Genomic DNA, 17,916 nt, shown 5'->3' on the forward strand with positions numbered 1-17,916 from the left:
GGGCCTCCAATGTTATGTAACTGTAAGTAGCCCATACATAAGAGAATTCATTTTGGGAGGGTAAAGAGAAGTCAAAATTTAATCAAGTAACTACTGAAAATAGCCAGCCTTGTTCAGGAACCTATGCAACCTTGCGGAAGCGTGTCTTTTGTTCTGATCTTCAGTTTTCGTTTGTAGTGAACTGAGGCACAGTATTCCCTTCATAAAAAGATCTATTTTAAAGATAAAAGGCAAGATCAATGCTGTGTCTGCAGAGTGCTCACCCCGGGAGTGGTCTGGATGAAGGGAGGGGCAGCCCCTTGGAGGATTACCACCAACTTCCTTGAGGCAAACGTTAAGGGTCCCTGTAAGTAGCTCTTCCATGACCAGACTATGAAACACGTTCTATAGGATGTAGAGACTGAAAGCTCAGTCACGCCAACCAGTCTTGCTTCCCGGTTCTATCACTTCCTAGGTGTGTAGCTTGGAAAGTTAGTGGATCTCTCTCTGAGCCAGCTGCCTTATCTGTAAAACACGGATAATCAATAGCTCCCGCTTCACAGTACTGTTGTGCAGTTAATATGATTTAATACAGGGAAAATTCTTAGAATGGTGCCTTGCAGAGAGTAAGCACTGATGCTGCTAAGTCACTTCAGTCGTGTCCGACTTTGTGCGACCCCATAGACGGCAGCCCACCAGGCTCCCCCGTTCCTGGGATTCTCTAGGCAAGAACACTGGAGTGGGTTGCCATTTCCTTCTCCAATGCATGAAAGTGAAAAGTGAAAGTGAAGTCGCTCAGTCGTGTCCGACTCTTTGCGACCCAGTGGGCTGCAGCCTACCAGGCTCCTCCGCCCATGGGATTTTCCAGGCGAGAGTACTGGAGTTGGGTGCCATCGCCTTCTCTGAGAGTAAGCACTAAATATGTGTTAAAAGCAGCCATGTAACACTTTGAGTATAAGCACTTGTTTCTTTTTTACATTATTTATTTATTTATTTCTGGCTGTGCTGGGTCTTCACTGCTGTGTGGGCTTTCTCTAGTTACGACAAGCGGGGGTTACTCCATAGTTGCAGTGCACGGGGTTTCCCATTGCAGTGGCTTCTTCTCTTGTTGCAGAGCATGGGCTCTAGGGCTCAGGTTCAGTAGTTGTGGCATGTGGGCTCAGCAGTTGCAGCTCTCAGGCTCTAGAGCAAAGGCTCAACAGTTGTGGGCTTAACTGCTCTGTAGCACACCAGATCTTCCTACACCTGGGATCAAACCCGTGTCTCCTGCATTAGCAGGTGGATTCTTTACCACTGAGCCACCAGGGAAGCCCCCTGTAGTTATCTCTTGTCACTACAAGCGATGTTATGCTTTCAAGCCTCCTCAGAATGATCAGTTCTGAGAGGGAATGGCCACAGCAAGCAGTGAACCCAGATACTCTTAGCTAATACCTGATCAAGTACACTGAGTTGCAGCCAAGCCTGGTGGATAAAAGATCCACTGTTCTCAGCAGGAGAATAGTTTCCAGGGGGTTTCCATTACTGGCTTTTGATCGGGGCTGCTGGATTAAGTGAGGCCCTGGCACTGGCACCTGCCTGCTCGTGGTGCTCCTGGATGACAGCCTCTCTTGGCAGATTGGCATGTAGATGTCCTCCCCCAGGGACCGGCCAGCTGCAAGAGCTGGATTCTTACTTCCCTGAACTTGGTGTCCATGCCAGGTCCAGGCTAGCAAGGAGGAGCTATTCTGCACACTGCCATTTATCAAAAGCACTTTGAAGTGGTGATGATTATGGTCCTTACAAAGCAGTCTCCATCCCCCTGCTGATGCTGGACAATCTGCCCCTCTGTCCAGTCACCAGAGAGGAGTTGGGCATTGAAGCTAGGCCTGGGGGAACCTGCAGTCTCAGCTGTTAAGGTCTACCGTGGGCAGGGAGGTGGTAGGACCTTCTGGTGGGTCTGTACGAGAGGCACAGCCTAAAAACATCCTCTGGAACCCTAGTACTTAGTGAAGTTGCTCAGTTGTGTCTGACTCTGCAATCCCATGGACTGTAGTCTACCAGGCTTCTCTGTCCATGGGATTTTCCAGGCAAGAGTACTGGAGTGGGTTGCCATTTCCTTCTCCAAGGGATCTTCCTGACCCAGGGATCGAACCCAGGTCTCCTGCATTGCAAGCAGACGCTTTACCCTCTGAGCCACCTGTCAAATACCAGATGAAAAGTTTCCTTTTACGATCCTTACCAAGTCCTTCCTTCAGAGGAATACAGTCCCAAGCCCCCATCCTGAACTAGAAATCAGAGCTAGCACTGGAAGTAAGGCATTTTTCTTTGAAGGTCTGACCCCTGCTTTGGGACCTTCAAGCTGACGTTCTGCTGGAAACTCTTCCAACTGGGGGATCTCAGTGGGCTGCAGGTAGGACAAGAAGGTGAGGGGAGTCAGCTTGCTACTGTAGTCTCAAGAAGCTAGCCCCATCTATGACCCATCCCTTTAGGGTCCTGGCCGGATCACCATTATTTAGCGGAAGACTGGATGTCATCAACCTGCTGTTCCAGAAAAGCAGGAGCTAACCTTGACCCGGCGTTTACTACATGGCCGCCTGCACTGAAAGCTTTATACATGGGTTCTATTTTTCTTGGCTAACTGGCACAACCACACAATGCGAGATAGCGAGACAGGTGCTGTTAGCGTTGCTTTTACACACAGAACAAACACAAACCCAGGGAGGTATCCAAGGCAACCCTGCTGGGAGGCAGGAGAGCCAGGATTTATATCCAAACACAGTGAGTCTCCGGAGCCCACACTCTCACCACCACGCTCAATGCCTTTATCTGTATATTGCTCTTGGGTTGAGTTTTTTTTTTTTTAATTGTTTTTTCTTTACAGGTTCTTATAGAGACCACTGTGTGTGTGTGTGTGTGTGTGTGTGTGTGTGTGTGCACGTGTTTGAGACCACTGTGTTTTGATGTTTCATTCAATCTAGAAAGGCCTACTAAGTCTCTACTCTGGCTTCCAGATCCCCACTGAGAACACCCTTGACTTGGGTGGCCCATAGCAGTGTGAGTCTGCTGTTCAGGAATTGTTGGGCTGGCCAAAACGTTAATTTCGTCAGTGAATCCGTTGTTCAATAAAGTTCTTGCTGAAAATGAAAACTGTGTCCTTTATTTTTACGTAAACCCCAATGAACTATTTGGCCACGATGAGATACATAACAAATCTTTTCAGATTCTCATTCAAAAACCCTGTGAGGATGAAAAAGGCACCTGCCTTCTCAAAGGGAGCTTGGGAACCCCTGGTAGCCTGCCCAGTCCTGAGGGTCCTACAACAGCCTGTCTTCCTTCCCTACCTCCCTCCTCGGCAGGGGATGGGCTGGGCAGTGAGTGACACACTGCATCTCCTGTCTTGTCCTTCATACAGCAAAGAACCAACAAGCATCCTACATGCCAATCCTGTTTCTTGCTCTGATCAAACACTACATTTGTCATTTTAAAAGCAAACCAGTGTGGTATATCTAAAATAGGTACACTCCTAGGATCAGAGAATAGAATGGTGATTGCTGGGGGGCCAGGGGGAAGGGGAGATGGAGAGTTACTGTTCAATGTGTATAAAGTTTCAGCTATGCAAGACGAGCAAGTTCTAGAGTTCTGCTGTACAACATTGCACTATGTTTAATGTTACTGAGTTGTACACTTCAAAGTGTGTTAAGATCTCATGTTAAAGGTTCTTACCACAGCTATTTTTTTAAAAAACCCAAACCTACAAATGATAAGACCACTCACTGGTATCTCTTAAAATTCAACTAAAAATACTGACAGCTCTTCTATTTATTTAGTTATACAGAGTGAAACATACCAATATGGTAATGAAAAATATTCTTTCCACCTACCTAAATACACATTTGAGAACTGATTTATATTGTAGTGAGGGGTCAGCTGTCTATTTCTTTTGACTGACATATAAAATGATCTACCTGCTCAAAAATAATTTTCTCAATTTTCAGTTAATGCCACACAATACCACAAAAGATCAGGTATCAGTCATAAATCCTACTCATGATAATGTTCATTATGTATGATGGGGGATATATTAATTAGCTTGACTGTGGCAATTATTTCACAATGTATATGTATATCGAAACACTGAACATTTTGCAGATTATACCTCAATGATAAGAAAAAGAGGAAAAAAAGAAAACATGCCCAAAGTGCTAAGCGTCTACCTGGTATAATCAGTAAATGGTAATCATTACAGTTTAAAAAATACCCATGACTGCTGAGAGCTAGGTTTTCTTTTTCTGCATAATTTCAGAGTTCAGAATATCATTGGCTCATTGAGGTCTGCATGTGTACTCTTGTCAAAACACACAAATCCTGAAGATATCCTTTTCAAGAGGTGGAAGGAAATTTATTTTAAGCATATTAAAGTATGGCTTTGGAATGATGCCGTGTCCAAAAGCCAAAGTCATATGCCAGACATTCAGGAAGCCAAGCTTTCTGTTGGACATACTCTTGGGAGTGCTGAAGGTACACATTACTCTAGGCTGCAATACAGATGGAAAAGAGAAGGTTTTCCAACGATTGTTACAAAATGCGTTCATCAGAGTTTAGGAGACAAGGATGCAACTGAATCAATAAGCATCGTCCCTAAATCTCATGCTTGGTTTAAAGATCAAATCCTCTTCAATTAATCTTAGGAAAAATAGTGAGTGTAATACCTAGGTATAGCAGTGTCAGGAGAACCAGTACTGTTATTTCCATGGTTAAAGCCTCAAGTCAAGCAAACCAGAGCATGCAGAGCACTGACAGAGTGGCCCACAGAGCCTGCTTCCCACAGATCAACTCCTTAGTGAAAATTCCCCACAGTAATGATCAGAGAAGGGCTCACCCCTCTGCTGCAGCTCAGCTCCACCCCAGCATTTCTCCCAGGTTGGGGTAAAGCAGCTGTGAGCAGACAGCACAAACAAGCAACGCTTGAGGGTCGAGGGGAGCGAGTACTTACCTCCGCGATCTTCAGCACTGCACTCCCATTCAGGTCAAAGGTTGGAGTGTAGGTTATGCAGAGTAAAACCTTTAACAGCCACGAAGTAGGGGAGGAAGAAAAAGATAAGGGATTAGAATTCTAGAAATAAATTTCCATTTCGCATGCCACTTACGCAGTCTTGTTTTATGACTTTTTTTGCTCTTTGCTTTATTTCATATGTTTGTTTCTATTCCACTCACTGCTCTCTAATTAGTGGTCACACATTGCCCAATAAAATAGAGACTAATAAAGTAAAGGCTGAAAACTTCTCCCCAAGGAAACAACCATTCTAAGACTGGCCAGAGATGGCTTTCCTCAACAACTCCAGGAGGTCTGTCTAGTAATAAAGAAAATCAGGTTCAGTGCTAGGTCCTGAACATGAATTACCTAAACTGATTTTTTAGTGTCATTATTATTGCCCTCATTTTACTGGTAAGGAAAGTGAAGCTCAGAACCATTAAATAAGCTGCCCAAAGTCACACAGGTACCAGCTGCAGAGCTGAATCTGAACCCAAGTAATCTGACTCCATGCTCTGCCCGACCATGTAACACTGTCTCTGTATCTTTCTAGACTCAAGTATCACTATATTTTTCTGTTCCTGTCACTTCTCAGATCCACATGGGATTAGACAGTCTTTTATGGGCACTTTCTTCTTTCTTGCTTTACCTCCCTCAGAACACTGCCCGGGGCTTATTTATTAGTCCCAAGTTCCCCTTATTCTCCAAGTTACATAGACAATGAGTTGATGACATTTACAAGATCTTTAAGGACCACTAAAAATTCCACTTTCTACTTGTAGAGCTATTAGGGAATAGATCAATAGAAGCTCAGGGCATTTTAAGAATTGCTTCTAATTTTGTAGATAAGAGGCTAGCCTCTCCCCTGTCCATTTGGCTTCCGATGGTGCACATTATCTCGCTGGTGGTCCCAGACGAGAAACTGCTGGTGTTTGCTCCTCTATCCCCAAACCCTACAGCCATGTCTGGTGTGCAGCTCGGCTCGTCAGTGGCAGCCTCAGAGGATGTTTCTCATCTGGTTCTCCCTAACTCATGAAAGAGCAACAAAGCCTGGCATATTTGCCTAAATCAGGACATACTGCTCATCAGCACATCTAAAAGCACGACTGTCCATGGAACAAAGAACCTCTCCTAATCTTTCAGTCTTAGTTACTAGCCAGGCCGGCCCTAGGAACAGTCACACCTTCAGAGAAAGCAAATAGATATATAATTAAAGAAGGAAAAAGGGAATTCTTGCCAATTTTAGTCACAAGGTTAGATAACTTCACTGTGGGTCTGCTCCTCCATCTTTTGCTCCTTAAGGCACCTGATAGCCAAGAGTCAACTCCAGATAAAAAGCATCTGAAAGCCACTCTGGCTGAGAAAGAGGCATTGTGGGAAATAATACCCCGTGGCTTCATGGGAAAAGGCTTTCTTTTGTGTGATGATGGGGTCGGGGTCTGGTATGCGAGAAGGGATGAAAGCTGAGGACAGCAATGCCACCAGGTCCTAATTTGGCCTTGGGAGAGGCCATCTCTTCTAGTGTCTCTGTACTTGACGGTGCCTCTGCCTGACACCCTCCTGTCCTCCACTCTTCCCATGCTTGTTCCTCACGTGGGTCATCTGTTGGCTTCTTTGCAGTCTTAGCTCAGATGTCACCCCCTCAGGCATGTGGCCCTCCCTGAACACACTCTCTGAAATGGCCTCTCACACAGCTTCTTGTTTCACTTGCTTCAGAGCAAACACCAGTTTCATAAATTACTGGCTATAATCTTTCCATCAGACTATAACATCCACTGGGCATCCTCAAGGCTTTCCCATATGAGGCTTTCTTACTATGATTTCTTATTGCCTCAAATGGCTTCTCTTTCTTGAGATATTTCTTTTTTCTATGCCATGTTTCATGGCGGGTAAGTAGGGGGTATGAGAGAGTGCCTGGTGGAAGTGGTGGTCTGGGGAGGTAAACTGGCCCATCTGGGCTCTTGGCTTTTTAACTATTTACAATGGAATATTACTTAGACATAAAAAGAATGAAATAATGACATTTGCAACATGGAAGGACCTACAGCCTGTCATATTGAGTGAAGTGAGTCAGAGAAAGATAAATATTATATGATATCACTTACATGTAGAATCTAAAGAAATGGTACAAATGAATCTATCTACAAAACAGAAGCTGAGTCACAGATGTTGAAAATAAACTTGCGGTCACTGAGGGGAGAGAGGCGGAAGGGATATATTGGGAGACTGGGACTGACATATACACACTACTATAGAGTAGATAATTAACAAGGACCAACCAAATAGCACAAGGAACTCTATTCAATATTCTGTAATGACTTATATGGGAACAGAATCTAAAAAATAGTGGACGTGGATGTATAACTGACTCACTGTGCTGTACAACAGACACTAACAACACTATAAATCACTATACTCCAATAAAAATTAATTAAGAAACAAAAATAATGTTACTTATAGGACCAACAATCACCTTCCTGCCTTCCATTGTTCTGTGCATTCAGACAAGGTGCACAAAGGTAGATCTGGAAAGTTTTCAAAAATCAACCTAGTTTTCTGTGAGCAAGGAGCTGCTTTTTACAACAGTGGCTGGAGGAAGTGGGAGCAGAGTCTATGGTAAGGTCTTCAGGAAGTTCACTGAGTTGGTATATTTGCTAATCAAGCTTATCAGGTGAACAAGGAGACTGGACTCTCTCTGCCACAGGGAAGCCAGCAAGTGTACAGGGAGGCCCTTTGCAACAGTCTGAAGGAAGCTGAGACTCCTGCACCCAGCCAATGCTGATCCTGTTAAAAAGATCTTTGAAAAAAGGCTTTTCACACCTAATGTCTGGCCACTAAAAACCAAAGACTCACTGAATTCTATGCAAAAACTAAAAACAAGAAAAATAATGAAAGTGAAGCACATTAATGAAGCTGGCTCCTTAAGCTCATGCAGCCTGCTTTGCTGGAAGCAGAGGAGGTTTTAACTCCAGGGCTGATGGTGCCCCTGGCCCCCCATGACATATAAAGACAAGACATGTAAAGAGCTCCAGTGTCTAGCAAGGATGATGCAGCAGACAGAAGTGACTTGTTGAAAATGATACGTGGAGAAACCCAATGCCTGCAAGCACTAATTCACTGGATTCAAACACAGACTGGGTGTAGGAAATTTAGGTCAACAGCAAATTAATTTAAACTGTCTGCCTTCCATTGCATAATGAAAGGGTAAGTAGTTTAGATTCATATTCTGAGCACGTTGGCCTCAAGGCAAACAGGAGCACCTAAATACTGAGGGCAATTCCGTTAAAAATACATCCCTCACAGGGTCATTAAAGCATATTGACTACATTATTACGAACAGCAGGAATTTGAGTGATAGGCGGTGTCTTGCAATCTAGCTTGCTAGTACTGCCTCCATAAAGAAGCCAAGGGGATGCAGAAAGCAGGCGGGGGAGGGGGGGGAACCTTCCACAAAAAGGGAAAGATCCTTACAAAGGCTAATAAAAATCCCAATAATTAAAAAACAATAATTGAATGGCTACTATGTACAAGAAACAATTCTTCAAATAAAAACGTGCGTAGAAACCCTGGAGAAAAAAGATGAGACTGGAAAGGAGAATGAGAAGCTGATTTATTGCAAGCCCTGGGGACCAATGATAAGAATCTGGAAATGTAGCCATATGAGGAACAGAGAGAGAAGTGGATTGATAATGATGACAAGTACAAGATCACAAGTATGAGCCTCTGGTCAGGAAAACCCTGGATTAATTCTCTCCCAAGGGCACTTAATCATCAAGATTAAAGTTTTTCCATCAGGCTTATACTGCTTTGTGGTTGTAATCATGACAGAGCAGGGGCTGTGATGTCAGGGTTAAAACATAACTGTTTTAGTAACATGACTGTGGCATGTAATTTAATATTTAATTGCTGTGACTTTGCCTACATCCTCGACCTCTTTATCTTTAAAATTCCATCCTACCTCATAACAATATGTAGAGGAAAAATTAAATAACTTTTTTTTTTAAAGAGTACATTCAATATATGTATCTCCAGGATGTTTTCTCATAGAGATTAATAAACAAATCTCCATTTGATGGGACTCATGGCAGCCATTTCAATGTAAATTACATACATTTTAAGTAAAAAAAAAAAATCAGATCATCCACATTCAAAATCATAAATCTTTCCTACTGTACATCACTGCCCCTATTCCTATGGTCCAAAGCCCTCATCGTCTGATCCAGCTCCACTTCCTCTCTCCTCAATGTTTTCTCTTTCAGGTCCCAAATCAATTCAAGGAATATTAGCCAAGGTTCTAATTGCTGTGGGGTCACAAATACAAAGCAAGCACCATTTTTACCATAAAAAAAAAAAAAACTTCACAACCTACTGGGCAAATGAATGCTTATACAACTATACTTCATGGCTGATTTAGTAAGTGCTACTGCAACCATGAGGTATGTAATAGTTTTGAAGGTTAGAAGACATCTCAGCTTTGAAGAACAGAATCACAGATGAGATAATGTGAGCTAATCACTGATGCAGGAGAGAAAAGGGAGGGACAGATGTACCAAGCAAAGGAAACAGTGAGAATAAAGGAATGAGGTGTGAAGACAGAGGCTGGAGATGATGCTAAAAAGGTTAGCAGGAACCTTATTACACATCAACTTAAATGCCCCTTTTAAGTGTTTTGCACATATTATTTTAGGGCTGGTCAGGGCAACAAATCACAACTAAAACTAGATGTACTGAGGGAAACTGGAAATCAGGTGATAAAGCAGATAATATGACATAGATGAATTAAAGACAGATCCTAGTCATTCCAATGGCAATGAATTAACTGGAGTGCATTTGATGAAGGAATGCAGGGAATTCACAAAAAGAAAGCAATGGTCACTCATACATGAAATCTGGGTGCCATCCAACCACGGTTCTGCCCACCGACTCTCTTCTAATTCTAGTCAATCTGGTTGAAATCTCTCATATTCACCTATATTTCATAAAGCTTTATATTAGATACTAATAAAGTAACATGCTTTAGAGAAGATAAACCTTGTTCAAAAATCCATCACATAAAACATTACAGATGTGGTCATCCCAGAATGGGTAGATCTGGAGAAGTTTAGATACACCACTTAAAATCTGCATGCCCTCTGCATCTCCCACTAATACAAGCTCCTTAGCAGTGAGTTCTAACTTTCTGATGCCCACCATGTTTACAGCGCCATGTAGGGCTCTGGGAGGTGTGGTGAGTTCCAGTCTAAGCTCAATCCCTCCTGTGCATTGTCCACAGGAGTAATCAACCTCACAGAGTTTCAGCGGGACTTGTGTGCACATTACTGTAAAATGTGTCAAGAGTATGATAAGACAGCTTGGCAGCATAGAAGGAAATTGTTCTGAGAATCCAAACGTCAGATCCAGGTGGTGTGACTGGCAAAATCCAGATGGTGTGACTGTGCCAGCTTGTGCAACCACATAGGTAATAATACTAGAGCTTCAGATGACCTGGTTAGGGCAATGAGAATTTAGGGAGCCCCCATTCAGGATGTCCAGCTATTTGGCAGGACCTCCAGGCAGGACAGGGAGAAAATCACCTCTACAAACTAGAGGGCATCTCTGATGAGACTTACAAAACATCTGTCACTCTCTGCTCTGAGAAATGATTTTTTTTTTTTGCATTCAACATAGTAACTGGTAACATGTACCATTTCTGGCTCCAGAGCTCATTTCTGTTAAAGTTGTATATAAGTCCTCTACAGGACCATTTCCAGGGGATGCAGGAGTAAAGAAATGATTCTTAAAGTTACTGGATAGCAACTGCATGCCACTTCACCTCTACCTTGGGCTGCATTACTTGGGCTGCCATTCTTTTATTGCATAAACACTCACTGAGGTGTGATGCATTAATGGTCAGATACAGTATTAGGTGTTGAGTGCACATGAGTAAATTTTAAAAAGATATCTTGATGATCCCTGAGCTCCATAATGCTAACATCTGGTTTTGAAGATAGTAACAAAATAAGGGATTACAATAAATAGTGAGGAGTTGTTACGACTGGAAAAATACACTGTATTGTGAAGAGTTATCAGGGTCTAACAATATAGTACACTCGTAATGCTATACTCATCTTTAATGGAACTCTAAATTTAATATGTTGTAATCAACAACCTCAGATATGCAGAAGATACCACCCTAATGGCAGAAAGAGAAGAGAAACTAAAGAGCCTCTTAATGAAGAAGAAAGAGGATAGTGAAAAAACTGGCTTAAAACTCAACACTCAAAAACTAAGATCATGGCCTCCAGTCCCATTACTTCATGGCAAACAGATGGGAAGCAAATGGAAATAGTGGCAGATTTTATTTTCTTGGGCTCCAAAATCACTGCTGACAGTGACTGCAGCCATGAAATTAAAAGACACTTGCTCCTTGGAAGAAAAGCTATGACAAATCTAGATAATGTATTAAAAAGCAGAGACATCGCTTTGCTGACAAAGGTCAGAATAGTCAAAGCTATAGTTTTTCCAGTATTCATGTATGGTTGTGAGAGCTGGACCATAAAAAAGGCTGAGCACTGAAGAACTCATGCTTTTGAACTGTGGTGTTGGAGAAGACTCTTGAGAGTCCCTTGGACAGCAAGGAGATCCAACCAATCAATCCTAAAGGAAATCAGTCCTGAATATTCATTGGAAGGACTGATGCTGAAGCTCCGGTACTTTGGCCACCTGATGTGAAGAGCTGACTCATTGGAAAGGACTCTGATGCTGGGAAAGATTGGGGGCAAGAGGAGAAGAAAGTAACAGAGGATGAGATGGTTGGTTGGATAGCATCATCGACTCAATGGACATGAGTTTGAACAAACTCCAGGAGATAGTAAAGGACAGGGAAGCCTGGCCATCCTGCAGTCCATGAGATTGCAAAGAATCGGACATGACTTAGCAACTGAACAACAACAATGCATATAATTAAGGAATGAAAAACACAGGGAGGAAGACAAGGAGACCATCAAGAAGTGAGTTTATTTGGGAGAGTCAGCTTACTAAGGCACACCAGGAACAGGGAGGCATGCTGAATGAGCAAGGAATCTTCTTTCCCTCTTTCTCAAGCCATTAATATATACATAAGTGCTTAATTTATACATATATACTTTGAGGAGATGGTAGTTTCACTTTTCCAAATATCAGATGTTATTTGTAAGTCAAACCAAGTAACCTACTGTAGCTCAAAAAAGTAACTCAGAATTTGAGTGCAGCCCACAGAGGCCTTATCCTTCCCTTGCTTGGAGAGAACTCTGGAAACCCTTGATGCCAGGCACATTTTAAACCCCAGCTCTGGTTCTGGCTGAAAATTTAGCTGTGTTAATGTACATTGCCTTCTGGACTCTCATGTATATTGGCTTGAAAATTCATACACTTAAACATATTTGCATAATTCCTTTTCTTGAGAAACAGCCCAGTTCTTTTTTTTTCCTCTGTCAAATTCAGCAAAAACAAAGGTGGAAAATTTAGTGACAAGGACAGACCACTGACATCAAATGCCTTTCTCTTGGGTGTAGGGCTTGTCCACCTCCTAGGAATGTAGCCTGATGAGTATGAACTGCTGGAAGTGTACCCCAGCCATGAATAGAAACAGATTTTTTTCCCTCATGGTCCACCTATAAACAACAAAGCAAGCTCAGTCTTCTGCAGACAGAAGAACGCAGAATACACATCTTTAGAGTGAGCGGGGTCAGGTACCACAAAAGTCAACAGAGAATTTTAGAGGACATCTTCTTATCATCTGAATTTAAAATGTGGATGTCAAAGATATGCATTTTTTTTCTTATCTTGATCAAATTTGCTCAGCCGCAGCACTATTGACACTTGGGGACTGTCCTGTGTACTGGTGGCGGTTTAGCAGCATCACTGGCCCTCTCTAGATGGCAGTGACTCTCTCTTCCCTAATTGTGACAACCAAAAATGTCTCCAGACATGGTCAAATATGCCCTAGGAGACAAAATGCTCCCCTGTTGGGAACCAGTCTTAGGTCACTGATACCCATGCCTTGTGGATACAACTGAGAATTCTGACATCACTCTGCTCCAAAAGCCTCAGATCTAGAATGCAGAACTTTCAGAGAGGACCTAGGGTGAGCCACTAAGCCTTCAGTGGGCTTCAGAGATCCTGGATTGACAGGAACAATGGAGGAGTTGAGCCACGACCCCAATCTTTTTTTTTTTTTTTCACTTTTCTAAGGGTTTTATCTATATCCATATCTATACTTTTTTTTAAATTTAAGTGTAGTTGACTTACAATGTTTCAGGTGCACAGCAACCCCAGTCTTTATTTTGATCCAAAGACAATGAATGAAATTATTTTAGTGTGTGGAAATTCTACCACTTACAACTTAAATTGATTTTTTGGGTTGGCCAAAAAGTTCATTTGGGTTTTTCTGCACCATCTTATGGAAAATCCTGAATGAACATTTTAGCCAATCACTTTCTGGCTCAATTTACCCCAATTCTGGCAAACAGCTATTCTGAGAGTTTTTGTCTTTTTTTAGTCAACAGATTTTTCTAGAGCTCATGACTTCCCAGTTTGGAAAACACTGCAAATTACTAATTGGTTTATGATCAGTCTTGGGTTCTTTTTGGTCTTTATTTGTTGCCACAAGTTTAATATTCATTATATACATCAGATGGGCCCTTTGCACCTAATTCTAGGACATACTATACTAGTGACATCCACATGTAAATATTAAATTATGATGAACTTAGCTAATTTGCTTGAATAAATAATCAAACCGTTCTTATTCTTATCTTCTCTTCTAAACTCTCTTCCTTGGCAAACACATAACTCTTAGCTTGCTCCTTGGAAGGAAAGCTATGACAAACCTAGACAGTGTATTAAAAAGCAGAGACATCACTTTGATGTCAAAGATCCATATAGTCAAAGTTATGGTTTTTCCAGTAGTCATGTATGGATGTGAGAGTTGGACCATAAAGAAAGCTGAGCATGAAAGAATTGATGCTTTCAAACTGTGTTGCTGGAGAAGACTCTTGAAAGTCCTTTGGTCAGCAAGGAAAGATCAAAGCAGCCAATCCTAAAGGAAATCAACCCTGACTATTCACTGGAAGGACTGCTGCTGAATCTTCAATACTTTGGCCATCTGATGCAAAGAGCTGACTCATTCATTGGAAAAGACCCTGAGGCTGGGAAAGATTGAAGAAAAAAGAAGTAGAGGGCAACAGAGGATGAGATAGGTAGACAGTATCACTGACTCAAAGGACATGAATTTGAGCAAACTCTGGGAGATAGTTAAGGACAGGGAAGCCTGAAGGGCCCTGGGTTGCAGAGTCAGACATGACTTAGCAACTGAACAACAACAGAAGTCTCACAAATGTATTTTTAGAGCCAAGATTTCTCCCAAGTTTCAAACCTTAACTTCAGCTTGTAAACATCAGCAATGAATATATGCAATTTCATGAAAATCACATCAAGCACACTAAGCTTCTAATATGGTAAACAGCTAACACTTCTTCCTGCTCTGAAATTCTTAATTATGCAACCATTAAAATTATCTGTGAGGGGATAAATATAGCCATGTGGGAAATGCTTATAATCTAAAGTGAAAAGCAAGAAATAAAACCCTACATACACAATGACTATAACTGTAAACACATAAATAGATATGATGAAAAGTGAATATACAAAAGTCAGTCACAGTGATGAGCTCTACATTGAATCTTTTCTATTTGGGAACACCTGTAAGGTGAAACTCCTTGTATTTATTCTTTTAAAATATTACAATTCTTTGATATCTGACAATATGAACTCACCATTTCCTTCCTAAGTTAGCTCGGCCAGAAGCTCAGGCTCCCAGTCTTGTAATCATCTTGGATTCTCCCCTTTTCACCAACTCACCAGCTACACCACGGATAGCCACTAGGCACTGCACCACCTCACGAGCGCCTCTGACTTGGCTCTGCCTGTTCTCTGAGCATCCTGCAAAGCCCCTTCCCCTTGCCCCCACCTTCAATATCTAACACCTCTGAACATGTCAATCTCCAGCTTACTCTGAATACTCTCCAATCTCTATGGACTACCAGCTGCTTACTCTAACCAGGCCTTCTTGAATCTGCTTCAACCTCCTTTTCAAACTCATCCACCACTCATTCCTCACTAATCCCAGTTTCCACCCTGTGTTTTTCCATTTCCAAGACTTTTCTTTTCAAAAATGCCTACTCTCCCAGTATAACTGATAGGAACTCCAAGCACCTTTCAAAGTCCAAATCAAATAGTATCCCTTCCTTGAAATGCTGATCTGTTCAGTTGAATATGGGTTCTCATTCTGAATTTTCCCACTGAACTTTTCTTCTGCTATAACACACACATGGAATTCTCCAGGCAAGAATACTGGAGTGGGTTGCCATTTCCTACTCCAGGGGCTCTTCGTGACCCAGGGATCAAACCTGGGTCTCCCACACGGCAGGCAGATTCTTCACTGTCTGAGCCAAAAGGGAAGCCCACGTAACACACACAACTATCTTGAATTATGGCAACGGTGTACATCTTTATCTTTTTTCTATTAGATTTATAAATCCTTGTCTTGGTTTTGCTTTTAATTCTATAAGGTTTTATAATGAAAATATATTCACAGTGAAATAAATTTAAAAATCCAATGAACTATTTTTTCTAGTTTAACTGTAACAAATTTATTTTGGCCTAATTCCAAAGCTAGACTTTTAAGAAGTGAATTTCATGAGTGTGTTCCAGATAACACATTTATACCTCCTTTTCTCTTTTCCTCTAAGAGTCTCCACAGAAAGGGCGCCTCATCTCAGATCGTCTGCTCATATACATATGAGGCTTTTGGTAATTTTATACTCAAGGCTTACAGACAAAACCAATCAAGCCCTGAGACAGAGTTTATAAAGGGCTAAAGACAATATGATTCTCTACATGTTAAAGGTTTAATAATTTATAAAATTCTTCTAGAATATCCAAATCACACGAACTATGCCTACTAAGATGAAACAAGCATATGAACTCTGCCTGGTAGCACAAAGCAAGAACTCATTGGCACAGATAAATGGTGGGGTGTTTTCTGTAGACTGTGGGGTCAGGGTTACTGGTTAGGACCCTAAATATATCTAGGTAGATAACTGATGTATAGTAATTTACAAAATTATTTTAAGCAAGAAGGTCCAGTTCAACAGTAGTAAATATAATGAAGTCCTCTTTTAGGAATCAAAATATATATGGTTTCTTTCCTTTATTCTCTTTTTTTCCTTTACTATAGAAGAAAATTACTCTATTACACGCTATATAGGAGGGGGCTAAGAGGAAGAAAAGAGATAAAAATAAATGTGTAAAGCAATGATATTTCTAAAGTTCTGACTCAGAATTTGAGTGAGTTCAGAGGTGTTCATCTTATCCTGCTACACATATTCTTTTCCAGTAATTGTAACAACAACGAAAGCTAATACTGACCCTATGCCATACACTGGGTGTTCCAGGAACTTCTTTTATAATAACTCATGTAAGACTCACTATAACATCATCATCATCATCATCTTCAATACATTGCTTTATGTGCATTTTGTAGATAAGAAAATAGAGGCGCAGATAAATTACTTGCCCAAGGTCACCAGGCATTCAAGCTCAAGAAGATATGCTCTTACCACTCTGCGAAAAAGGGTAACAAGAAGTTTAAAAAAACAGCTTCCAGTGATTGTGTCATAGGACAGTTACACCAAGCCATGCTGTCACTCTCTCAGACACACTTGGCCAATTACAGATTCCTCAATGAATTCCTATCTACTCTAATAAGAGATTTCTAATCTCATTATATTTCACTCTTTTTCAGAAGTCATATTACTCACACGGGCCTTGCAGTTAAACACAAGGTTGCAAGGTTTTCTTCTCCACCTATTCAGAACTAGACATCCAAAAGCTAGATCAACTCCCAGCCTTGTTACAAAGCCTTTCCAGAAAAACACAAATGGTTGAAAAAACAATCCTGCTACCAACAACTGCTTAAGCCCAGACAAGTAACTGAACACTACAGCTTCAATTTACCTATAAAAAGAAGGATCTGATGATATATGAGTTTGAAAGTGAAAGTCGCTCAGTCGTGTCTGACTCTTTGCGACCCCATGGATTATACAGTCCATGGAATTTTCCAGGCCAGAATACTGGAGTGGGTAGCCTTTCCCTTCTCCAGGGGATCTTCCCAACCCAGGGATTGAACCCAGATCTCCCACAATGCAGGTGCAATCTTTACCAGCGGAGCCATAAGAGAAGCTTTGATTCTAAAGTGTCAATCCATGTTGATCTTTCTCATCTTTGAACTCAGGTTATTATTTATAATCACAGCTTTAGCTTCTTTTGTTTGTCATTTATCCCAGTGGGCCACTGAAACTACCACATGTGTTTCCCTCCCTCCATTAGTCAATAACTAAATTAGCAAGCAATTAGTAAGCTGTGTGCCAGATGCTCTGTTAGGCACCAAAGTGATAAAAACAATACTAACAGTATGTAATTAGTTTTTACTTACTAACTAGTGAAAGTTTCCACTATGCCCGAGTCAAGAGTTTAGGACTAACTAGTTGGAGAAATTACAACACAGTTTCCCTGAATACGCCATGACAGGTAGTCCTCAGCCTTAGCTAACCTCACACCTCTCTGAATGCATCATCACCCCCTCCCTCTGAGGAAAGCGTGATGAAGAAAGCAGGAGGTGGTGGACGGGAGGATGCACCAGCTGCTTCTAACTGGGGGAGAGAAGCCAGACTATGAGTCTCATGTGATAAGTGATGGTGGCCGACTGCCAGTTCTCTCTCAACACTATCCCCATGTTTTTCAAGAATAGCATTCTGGGCACATGGCTGCCCAAAATAAAGACTACACTTTCCAGGCTTCTTACAACTACTGCCATAGGACCAAGTCCTGGCCAATGGGACAGAAGC

At 41.7% G+C, this 17,916-nt stretch overlaps 1 protein-coding gene across 1 annotated transcript in view; it reads right to left on the reverse strand.

Moving 5' to 3' along the window:
- KIAA1244 (KIAA1244 ortholog) overlaps positions 1-17,916 on the reverse strand; it is a 176,986-nt gene that overhangs the window by 102,828 nt on the left and 56,242 nt on the right. The window contains exon 5 of the mRNA XM_010844224.1: positions 4,952-5,020. Within this exon, the coding sequence (XP_010842526.1) occupies positions 4,952-5,020 (69 nt within the window). The remainder of the gene's footprint in view (positions 1-4,951; positions 5,021-17,916) is intronic.

This window comes from Bison bison, unplaced genomic scaffold, assembly GCF_000754665.1.
Source record: "Bison bison bison isolate TAMUID 2011002044 unplaced genomic scaffold, Bison_UMD1.0 scf7180017864198, whole genome shotgun sequence".
Lineage (NCBI taxonomy): Eukaryota > Metazoa > Chordata > Mammalia > Artiodactyla > Bovidae > Bison > Bison bison.